This window comes from Ambystoma mexicanum, chromosome 1q (assembly GCF_040938575.1).
Source record: "Ambystoma mexicanum isolate Mex_15411 chromosome 1q, UKY_AmexF1_1, whole genome shotgun sequence".
Taxonomy (NCBI): Eukaryota; Metazoa; Chordata; class Amphibia; order Caudata; family Ambystomatidae; genus Ambystoma; species Ambystoma mexicanum.
The window spans coordinates 932,254,310-932,266,315 of NC_090922.1; the positions used below are offsets into that span (position 1 = coordinate 932,254,310).

Here is a 12,006-nt window from a genome sequence, read left to right on the forward strand (position 1 = left end):
AGGCATTATATGGAATACTCCTCCCAAAACAGAGGCGTCATCACGCTAATACACCCCTCACTAGGGTTCTCCACCGAGAAAAGTATAACTGATCCACAGGGCAGATATGTTGTGGTCTGGGGCACCGTGGCTGGCAGAAAATGTATATTGATCAATACATATGGACCAAACCTGGATGAGCCAGAATTCTACACACACCTACTTGCAAAGACTGGCCCTACAACGGAAGCCTGGGTATTGTGGGGAGGAGATCTGAACACTATCCTTGACACTACGTTAGACAGGTCCTCAAATAAGCCTAGAGCTCTTACTAAAACAGCCAACATTATACACCAAGCCCAGGAGGAACTAGCTTTGTCCGATGCGTGGAGAGGGACCCACCCCACAGATAGAAAATACACCTTCTATTCCTCGGCCAATGATTCTGAATCCAGAATAGATTACTGGCTCATATCCTCCCCCCTCATCAACTCCATCGAATGCTGCGATATTCTTCTGCGCACAATCTCGGACCATTCCCCCGTCATTCTAAATATACTGCTCCCTGACATCCATCGCCCTGCACAGTGATGGAGGATGCCCCCCAATATACTGAAGGACCCGAATGTGGTGGAGGCTCTATACACTGAGACGGAGGAGTTCTTCCAACTGAATAAGGATTCGGTGGGCAGCTGGGCTTCCATCAGGGAAACATTTAAGGTGTGGGTACGAGGCAACCTTATGTCCAAGACATCTGGTCTCCTCAGAACCGTTAAAACCAACTTGGGCAACACAGAATCAATCCTGCAATCGCTCAAATCTGCCTATAGTAGGACCCATGACAAACGTATTTTGGCGGACATTAGTCTAAACCTCCAAACCTTTAATGAACTGACTACCAAAGAACAACAATACCTGGCCATCCCGTCCAGGGCGCGCAAATACGGGGAGGGGAACAGGGCGGGCCACCATCTGGCCCGTATACTTCGCAATGACCACACCCACACCCCTATTGCAAGTATTCTAACAGATGGGGGGACGGCTGCGCATGGGGAGGATGAAATAAACTCTGAGTTCACGGACTATTACATTAATCTTTACGCCAACCACGATAGATCCACACGGGACGACGTGAAGTCGTACTTAAGTAAGATTTCCCTCCCTAGCTTAACTTTAGAAGATAACTGGTCCCTTGAACAACCCATAACGGCCGAGGAAATAGCTGAAGCGATCAAGGCACTAGCAGCGGTTAAAACTCCAGGGCCGGACGGCCTAAACGTCGACCTGTATAAGGCATGCTCTCCGATACTCGCCCCAATATTGTCCTTTGTTTGGAAAGAGCCTATGAACACTAGTTCACTCCCTGAGTCCATGTCAGATGCAGTCATTACAGTGCTCTTGAAACCTAGACACCCGGCATATGAACGCTCCTCCTACCGTCCCTTGTCCCTGATTAACACGGACGCCAAGATTTACTCAAAGGTGCTGGCCACTAGACTGCTCCTCAAAATGACAACCTTAATCCACCCCGACCAATGCAGATTTATCCCTACGAGATCCACGGCCCTGAACCTGCGCAGACTGTTCAGTGTTCTAGCACAGATCAAACCAGAGGCACAAGCAGCAACCATTTCACTTGACGCCGAAAAAGCGTTCGATTCGGTATCATGGCTTTACATGTTTGAGGTTCTTCATAAATTTGGATTCGGCCCTTACCTGATAGGTTGTGTCAAACCTCTCTACTCCTCTCCCAAGGCCAGAGTTCTAACCAACCGTACCCTATCCAATCAATTTACTCTGTGCAGGGGAACGAGGCAGGGATGCCCCTTCTCACCCATCCTTTTCGCCCTCACCATTGAACCAGAGGCGGCCGCAGTCAGAGCTGAACAAGACCTTAGGGGTATAAAAATGGCCGGGGTATACCAAGTAATCTCGTTGTATGCAGACGATGCTTTACTATATGTTCGGGAACCAGAAAAGAACCTGTCCCCCATCTTATCGGTAATTACCGAATTCACTACACACTCAGGCTACAAGATCAATACATCCAAATCCGAGATCTTTCCGTTGACACGTACCACTACTTGCCCCACAAACACTCATGGTCTGTCGTGGACTCCCGATCACATTCGATACCTGGGGATCCTGGTTTCCCACGACAAGAACTCTTTGTATATAGATAATTATGAATCCACGTTACAAACCATACACTCTAAGCTCCAAATTTAGTCCAGAATCCCCATATCTCTTGCTGGCCGAATAGCGGTCCTCAAGATGACGGTACTCCCTAAGCTCCTATACATCTTCTGTAATGTACCTACATGGCCGGGTAAACTCTTCTTTGACAACCTGTGTTCCATGGCCACCACCTTCGTATGGAACGGTGGCGCGAATAGAATGAAATGGAACAAATTGGTCGACCCTACGTAATGGGAGGCTTCGCCGCCCCCGATTTCGAATTGTACTACTATGTGGCAGAGGCACACTATGCAAAGTTCTGGCAGGACCCCTCAGATAACACACCACATATACCCATCGAGCGTCATTCGGTCCGCCCAAGCGATTTGAGATCCATCATATTTACGAAGTCACATAAAGACGATTGCAAGTTTGCCCCGCCTCTTGCACAGTTGCGGCATGGGCTGCAATAAGCAAGCGTCTGCACATAGACTGCCCTTACGATTCCCAAGCCCCGCTCTGGAACTTCCGGGCATTAAGCCGACGTATGACATTGCCATCCAGAAAACCTGGCTACCCGAATATGAATTCACAATGAAAACCATGTTCCCCAATGGTAAATTTGTAACTCCTGAAGACTTCGCAAACTCAGTGGGCAGCAGTCAACTAGCCACCCTACAGTTCCATCGTATGAAAGCTGTGTTCAAAGAAAGGTGGCCATCATTCCCAGACGAACCCCCCAAGCATGTATGCTAACAGTCATTGTATTCTCAGGCAGGCACTGGGGTGTCCAAATTATACAATATTGTGCAGGCTCACACAAAATCATCGAACACCATCAAAGCATTGTGGGAAAAAGACATGGATATTATAATCGAGGAGGGGAAGTGGGCCAGATATTGTCTCCTATCTAAGAAAGTCTCACTCAATGCAGGCCTGAGATTGATACAATTCAAAGTCCTGAACAAACTACACTACACGCCAGCCAAAATGGCAAAGTTCTAAAAGACCACTCGCGACAATTGCCCGAAATGCCACGCCCCTGGTGCGGATTTGTTTCACATGTACTGGGCCTGCCCCCAGATAGCAGGTTTTTGGCTCGCAGTGGCCAACATCCTTGAAGAAATAACACTAATCCCTGCACACCTCAATCCACCTAAATACCTGTTTGGAGATATTGGCAAGGCCCCGGAAAAAACGAGGAGACTATTCAACGTCGCCTGCGCAGTAGCGAAGAAAAGCATCCTCCAGAAATGGAAGAGCGGCCAGGCTCCAACAACAGAACAGTTCCTTGCGACCCTCACTTACGTGAATGAATGTGAGGAAAACTATCTGAATATGATATCTGCTCCATGTAAACCAAAAGACATTTGGGCCCCGTTCAGAGCATACTTAGATGAAACCTCCACAGACACTGAAAACTCGGACAATGATAGCGCGGATGATGGGCCATGCCGCACAGCTAGCTATATGTAACCTCTTTCTATGGGTATATATATGGACATGCACCTGATGCAAAAAATTTACAAGGGGAGTTGGGTTGTCAATTTTGTAATGCGAATCTGTATTATGTAGATGTGAGATAAGCAAAGTTTACTGTGACATGCAAACCAAAAATAAAGTTCTTTAAAAAAAAAAAGACTTTGCTGGGGCAGAGTAATTAGTAAACATGCTTGACAGTTTTTACTGGAGGCCATGCAAGTTATGATGAATGAGAAAAGCTAAAGAAGCGATCACTGATCTTCCACTTTTTTTTTAGCAGTGATACTGTCAAGAGCCTTTTTACAACTTTTAAAGGAATGGTTCGCCCAAAAATTTAGATAGATAGGCAACATAAAAAAAACGTGCTGCGGTTTTTCTTTCTGAGCTTCTCAGGCTCCTCAGAGCCAGAGGAGCCTGAGAAACTTAGAAAGAAAAACCGCAGCGTTTTCAAACACAATAACGTTGTATTTATGTTTGCGGTCGCTTCAAAAGCTACCGCAAACATAAATACAATGTTTTTAAAGCTGCAGTTTTATTTCTAAGTTTTCCGGGCTCCTCCAGCCCGGAAAACTTAGAAAAAAAAACGCAGCTAGTGTTTATTTTTATTAAAAAAATAGCACTCACCGAGATGCAGCTGCAGCTTTTCTGCCTGTAGTCTCCGGTCCCCGTCCTCCACGTACAGCACCAATGAAGGAAAAGCCACCCAGTGGTAGCTTTTGTTTACTGCAGCTGGCTGGCTTTTCCTTCATTAGTGCCGCAAAAGCCAAAGCGAGCACAGCGGCGGGCATCCATTTCACAAAATGGATGCCCCCATGTGCAATCTTTAAGCTTGAATTGCTCAAAATTTTACATAGGGACTTCGAAAAAAAAAAACGCCAATCGTTTTTTTTTAATGTTGCCTATCTATTTTTGAAATAACATTTTTTGGGTGAACCATTCCTTTAAGGCACATGGAAATAAGCATCCTGAAGGTCTAGAGATACCAGCCAGTCCTGGAGCTGGAGGGCCTGAAGGATCTGAGAGAGAGTTACCATCTTGAACTTGTCCTTCCTGAGGAACTTGTTCAATTCTCATGAAAGATCATTTACACATGCACGATCAGAGATGGACCAAGAAAGCTGCAACAAAGAAAGTTATCCTGATGGGAAAGTTACGTTTTTTTCTTTAGGTAAATGGGACCAAACAGTTTCTGCAAGAGGCAGGACATGGCCAACGACAGTTGAATACTGAGCCATACCTGCTGCTTCAAGTGCTTGAAAGCTGAGTCTCCATTGTTAGGGTCATTCAAGGCCTCTTGTAATACACTGTGTGACAGCGTTCTATCTTCAAGTTTATGGTCCAATCCTATTGTAAATGTACATAAATTCAGCTTTGCATCATTACTTAAACTAAAATAGGGCAAGTATTGTATCAAAAATAAACAGATATCCAAAAGTCAGTCATACGTTTATGGATTATATATTGCAGAAGAGAGTCACATGTCCATATTTCCAGCAACATTTTTTTTTTCCAACTGATTTTTAAGAATACAACTTCAACATTTGGTATCCCCTCCCCTCCCGCCTTCCCTTTCTCCCCCCGCACCCCTGCGGTCCAGGAGCTCTCCATGAAGCTCATCATCCCCTCAGGGGTTCCAGTCACGGCTGAGGTGGTTGTTTGCCCTTTTCCCCTTGGCTGGGCTCGACGTTTCCTTCCTCTGCTTCATCCCCTTTATAGGTTGGACTCCTCTTGAGGATCTATAATTCCTAACAGTGTCATAGATCTGGGGCACTATGCTCTACGTGCCCTTTAGATATCTCCAGAGGCCAGCCCAGTCTGTAGCGAATTTAGCATGTTCTTCTTGTATTGAGTACGTAAGCCATTCCATGGCGACTAGTGACCAAAGTTTTGCGATCCATTCATGATCTTGAGGGGGGTCTTTCGATTTCCACTTGCGCGCCAGCACCATCGCTGCTGATATCATTATAATGACGTATACTTTACGTGCTGCTTTTGTGAGGATGCCTACCAGACCTATTCATTTCCCCTGTGAAACCCCAGGACCTGGGTTGTAGCCTGCTGTATTTCCCCCCAATACTAGTCTATTTTTGGACATTCCCACCATATGTGGGCCCATGTGCCAATCCCCCCGCACTCCCTGCAGCAGTTCCGCAAGGATTGTGGTTACATTCCATTTATCCTGCCCGGGGCTAGGTGCCACTGGAACAACAACTTTAGCCAAGTCTCCCTGATCTGAAGTGATCTGGTTAATTTTGGTATCTGAGCCCACAGGTTTCCAGCAACTGTTTTTAAATCCCTTTGTGACAGAGCTAGAAGAAAGCACCATCTGTACCATTTTGCAACATAGGAGCTAAATGACCATCTTACTATATGAGACCGCATAATCCCACAATCCTGTCTACTAGTCGAGAAACCTAATCAAGGCAATGACTGCTCCATCATTCACAAGACCCATCACTGACAGGTCCTGCCATATCACTTTCTGAAATTCCAACACTACCCAAGGGCCAAACACTAAGCCTCACACAACTTGCAGAGTAAGCCACACACCTTCAAATCCAAAAAAGAGGTTGCATATTGTCCTTCCTTGTGCACAATTCTAAAAGCAACTGACCTGGGACATATGCAACATCTCAGACCATCCACCTTCCAGCAAAACCAATAACTAGCCCCCTACCTAGTCCACATAACCCTAATCCAAGATATTACTTTGTTGGCGAATTAGTATTCTACAAAGACTCTCAACAACATAACATGGGTTACCACATGCTTCACAATCTTTAGGTTCCCCCTAAGAACTCTAACCTTGGGCATTGCCATGCTGATTTCCGGATAACGAACAACTGGATCGGTCTATGTTTAGAGGCACAAATGGTAGAGGAAAGAAATGGTGGACAAAGAAAAATGTGTCCTCAGAAATACAGGATGGTCAAATAGTAGATCCTAACTGCACTTTGTAAATAGTGACACAGTCTTGCAGTAGTACCTTAAGACACCTGTCACCAACCTTGTTCTAATGCCTTCCTACTACTGCATGTACAGAGGAGAGAGAAGAGTCTATTTTAGGATCTCATCTATAGACATTCTTATCCCTTACATTAGAGCTGTTGAATGCCTCGTGCATTTTAGGGTAGAAATCAAAACATTATGTGACGAATCCCTAGATGTCGCTTCTCCCCAATGGGGGAGCCCCTTCCCATGAGGTCAGAGTGTTGAAGCTGCTTCCCAACAGTCCCCACTCAAGGTAGTACACAGCGGGAGGATTTCATGGGAGGGGACCTCCTCGCGCCCCCTTGTGGATAAGGAAGAACACCTAGGTATAGTCAACCACAACATCCCAACTCCAACTCACCCAAATCTCTTACCATCACCACATCAAAAACCCCTTCCTGGTACCTCCATATGATATATAGTTCCCTTATTTTGGCTGAGACGAAGAAGATGACTGACAAAATACTGAGTACTGACCACAGAACTATTGAGATGAGGTGGAACACATGAACAATGAAGAACGGTGACCAAAAGGAACCGCAGCGCTATATACATCCGTGGAGCTATGGTTTATCCTTTTCCATAAAAAGGAAGGACTATGAGAAAGAAAGAAGCAGCCAACCAGAAAACAAAACTGTGAAGTCCGAGAAGTTCCAAAGAGACGGGGATCCGAACAGGGAGGAAAAAAGAGCAGTCCGCTCCCTGATTCAGGAAAGCCAGAAATTTCCTTTTCCCCCACGACGTTCAAACAGAGTATTGGCAAACGGGGACCCGAAGGCGGGAAACAGAGCAGAAGACTCCGGTCCCAGCGCAAAGCAACAGGTCCACAAAGGGAAAAAACCTGAACGCCTGTGCAACAGAAATACAGAGAGGAGGATCCCAGCAAGAACCGGCGGCGCGCCGACAGATAACCAAAGGTAACGGGTACCGCGCAGGGATCAGTGAGGGCTGGAAGCCAGAGGGGGAACAAGCCCCAGTACCAAAATAACTAGGAGGAATATCTTCCTTATCACAGCGTTACACTCACCGCACCATTGAAGGTAAACCCTAGTGAGACATTTTATTAGCTAATTTGATTCGGAGCAAACAAAAACCAAACAAAAAAAATTGGAAACTTCAAGCCGTTTGTCTCATGCACTGCAATATTGCTTGTTAGCAGGTTTTGCTGCTTTGCCTTGATGCACACATGTGGGGACAGTCTATGGAAGGTGCTTAGTTTTCCGGAATATTCTTAACCTCCTGATCATTTGAGGAATAACAGGGACTGGTGGAAATGCGTAAAGGAGTGGGAACTCCCAGTCCACTACGAACGCGTCTCCTAGAGCTCCTCTCGGGGGAAATTTCCTTGAACAGAACAGATCGCACTTCTTGTTGGTGCTTGTGGCGAACAGATCCACCTGAGGGGTTCCCCAAAGGGCAAAGATCTCTTGAAGGACTTCCTGAGCTAGCTCCCACTCGTGCGAGACTGTGCTCTGCCTGCTCAGAGCGTCCCCTGTCAAGTTCTTCTCTCCGGCTAGGTGGACTGCCGATAGAGCGATTCCTTCCTGAATTGCCCAAAACCAGAGCTGCATTGCCTCTCTGCACAGTGGCAGTGACCCTACGCCTCCTCTTTTGTTGAGGTAGTGCATGGCCACCGTGTTGTCCGTCATTATCAGGACATTTCTCCCCTGTACTGATGGCAGGAAAGCTTTCAGCGCTAGTCTGATCGCTCTCAGCTCTAATAGGTTGATGTGTAGTCTGGACTCTGATGGAGACCAACGACTGCTGATGGTCAAGTCGTTGGCATGGGCTCCCCACCCCGTGAGTGAGGCGTCTGTGACTACTGTTATCTCCGGCCATGGTTGCCAAAACAGTTCTCCTTTTAAGATGTTCTCTGGATAGGCCCACCATTGAAGGTCGTGGGCTACCTTGTCCGGAATCCGGAGGAGATCTGTCATTCTCCCTGAGAATTGCGACCACTGAGTTCTCAGTGCCCACTGAAGAGATCTCATTCTCAGGCGAGCCTCTGGCACAAGGAAGATGCAGGATGCCATGAGGCCTAGCAACCTCAAAAAGTCGAAGGCTGGGAGACGTTGGGCATTTTGGAACTTATTGACCATCTGCAGAATATCTTGAGCCCTCACCTCTGGTTGCAAGGCTTTTCCCAGGGAAGTGTCCAGGACCGCTACAATGAACTGGAGTCTCTGTGATGGCATCATCTGTGACTTCTTTAAATTGAGGGAGAAGCCCAGTTTGTGAAGGAAGTGGCAGACATAATCTAGCTGGATCTGAGCTTGTTCCGAAGATACAGCCCTGATCAGCCAATCGTCCAGGTAGGGGTAGACGTGGATCCCTTCCCTCCTTAGACTCGCAGCTTGGTGAAGACCCTCAGGGCGGAGGTAAGCCCAAATGGCAGAACTCGAAACTGATAATGAGAGTCGCCAATTGCGAACCTCAGGTGTTTCATGTGTTTGAGATGGATTGGCAAATGGAAATAAGCATCCTGAAGGTCCAGAGATACCAGCCAGTCCTGGAGCTGGAGGGCCTGAAGGATCTGAGAGAGAGTTACCATCTTGAACTTGTCCTTCCTGAGGAACTTGTTCAATTCTCGTAAGTCCAGAATGGGCCTCAGTCCTCCGTCCTTCTTTGGTATGAGAAAGTAGAGGGAGTACCAGCCCTTGTTCCTGTCCGTTACAGGTACCGGTTCTGTCCGCTACAGGTACCGGTTCTATGGCACCTTTCTCTAGCAGGTCTATGATTTCCTGCAAGAGGAGCGGATCTGGAACTTTTAGAGAGCTGTGCCCCGGTGGATGACTCTGAGGGATGTGTAGAAAGGGTAGGCAGTAACCCTGGGCAACTGTCTCCAATGCCCAAGCATCTGACGTTATAGCCTGCCATTCCGTCAGATGGTGAGTTAACCTGCCCCCTACAGGTATTTTGTGTGGAAAGACCTCAGAGTGGTTTGGGGTCGGCTGATGCAGATGCCGAGGGTAAAGAGGCACCTGCTGCTGCTGCGGCCTTAGTATTTTTGACCCATCCACCTCGGGTGGATCTCCTTTGGCCTCTTTGAGCCGGCTGTCCTCTGCCTTTCCAGAATGTGCAATAATAGCGAAAGGACTTTCCTCTTCCAGAGGTTCCTGAGGGGCGAAAAGGAGTTTGGCGGATTGCAGCTCCTAACGATTTTGCCGCTGCTTTAGATGTCTGCAACTTTTCCAGACTGTCATCAGCCTTTTTACCAAATAAAGAAGAGCCGTCAAAGGGCATATTCAAAAGTCTGGCCTGTACATCTGGAGCAAAGCCAGACTTTCGCAACCACGCATGCCTTCGGATTGTCGTACTTGCCGCCATGGCCCTGCTGATACTGTCAGCAGAATCGATGCCAGTTTGAAGTGACTCGCACATGGCATCTTTGCCATCTTTAATAATGTCAAGGAAGGCTTCCCTTTCCTCTCCTTTGGGTATACAGTCAGCCGCTGATGAAGCACACTCCCACAGTGTGTGACTGAACCTGGCGAGCGTACAGGTGGCGTTGATGGACTTCAACGCCATACTACAAGCAGAAAAGACTTTTTTTTGCCATAGAATCATACCTCTTGTCATCTCTATCCTGTGGGACGGTAGGGTAAGCGGACCTGCTGCTTGATGAAGTTGCCACTTGAACCACCAGGCTCTCAGGAGTCGGGTGTTTTGATAAGTATTCAGGGTCAGCCGCAGCTACCCTATACTTGGCTGACAATCTTTTATTGACTGCAGGGGTAACTTCAGGAGTTTCCCAATTAGATGATATCTTTCTTTGTAAGGCTGCATGGAAGGGGACCACAGGATCCTCCTGTGGACCTTTGTCTAATATGTCTGTCAGGTCATCCTGTTGAAAAACAGGCGAAGGCGCAGACCAACCCATAAATTCAATAATCCTTGCCATCAGGGTTCTATAGGGTGTTTCGGCATGTTCCCCTGGGTCTGGTTTAACAAATTCCACTTCTGGGGAAGTGTCCAGCCCACTTGCCACATGTAATGACTCCTGTAGGTCTTTCAACCATCTTTCCTCAGAGGTGAAATCCTCTGAAACAGGTAGTGTGGTCCCCTGCAACCCAAAGGTTTCCTGGTCAGAATCCTCCTCTTCTTCATAGATTGAAGATAATCCGGGGTACTCTGACCTCGGAAATGGTGCAAAACCCATTTCTAAGGCAGAAGGAGCCAAACTCGTCATTATTGGGCGAGAAAACGTCCATGTCGTTGACGCCGATGTGACAGGCTTCGAAGGCGCCGAGAACGGCGTCGAGAAAACTGGAAGAGGCCTTGAAGAACTCGAGAGGATCGGGATCCTACTCGAGGATGTCGACGACGGTCTCAGCGTCGTGCAGGAGGCTCTTGGTATTACCGTTGGCTGTGAAGTAGCCGTGGTTTTCTCTTTCATCGGCGTCGATGTCGGCGATGGCGTCGAGTCGATCGACCGATGCGTCGAAGGACCCTTCGACAACGGCGTCGATGGCGCTGATCCGTGCGTCTAAGGGATCTTTGACGACGGCGTCGAAGACGGTGCCTTCTTACCCGATGGCCCGAGGCGCTGTCGGGTGGAATCTTTCGCCAGGTGCAGCCACTCGCAGCATTTCGATTTTTTGGGTTTTTCACCCAGGGTATCACCCTCAGCTGTCTTTTAGGGGGTCGAGGCCGCTTTCTCGAAGACGCTTAGCATTTTCTTCCTGAATTCCTCCCATTCAGCCTGAGAGCTGTGTTTTGTGGGGCAGGAGACCCTTTCTGGGGAAACAGAAGATGACGAGGAAGGGGATCTTCGACGTCTCTTCTTTGAGTGTCTTGATCTCGACGAATGTGTCATGACCGCAGCCTCCAAGGAGTCAGGTTTAGCCCAACTGCCTCGGAAGCTGGGTCACAACTTCATTTCCAGGCACCCATCGGCTCCCATAGGGGCCTTATGGACCTTGTCCTGGCGCCAGTGGCGCCAGGCTCATAAGGGGACTCAGTCCCGGCACAGGACGTGCCGGGCTCATGATGTAAGGAATGGTGCTTGGGTGGACCTACCTGCTGCAGACCATGCTGCTCACTCACCTGCAGGATGAAATCCTCATCCATCCATGGCTGGAACTACTTTACCTCTGGGTGTGGCCAGCACCACTCCCTGGGACTGGATACTGGAACTATTCTGGAAGCTGGGACTTCTTACCTGGGCGAGGCTGCTGTGGAAGGAGACACCTAGGCACTCCAGTAAGCTATTTAAACCACGCCCGATCAAAGCAACGTGCTTCGCGTTATTCTGCAATAGCAGCAGGACGCTCACCGTGTCAGCTCCAGAGAATCTTCAACTTCTGCATCTGGGGAAGAGAAATCCGCAATCTTACCTTCCGAAATACCATCTTCGTCTTCAGCAGCATCTGAAAA

At 48.0% G+C, this 12,006-nt stretch overlaps 1 protein-coding gene across 2 annotated transcripts in view; it reads right to left on the reverse strand.

The window, feature by feature from the left end:
- TRMT13 (tRNA methyltransferase 13 homolog) overlaps positions 1–12,006 on the reverse strand; it is an 876,862-nt gene that overhangs the window by 491,823 nt on the left and 373,033 nt on the right. For both annotated transcript variants that reach the window (XM_069641589.1, XM_069641588.1), the window contains one exon: positions 4,877–4,983. In XM_069641589.1, the coding sequence (XP_069497690.1) occupies positions 4,877–4,983 (107 nt within the window). The remainder of the gene's footprint in view (positions 1–4,876; positions 4,984–12,006) is intronic.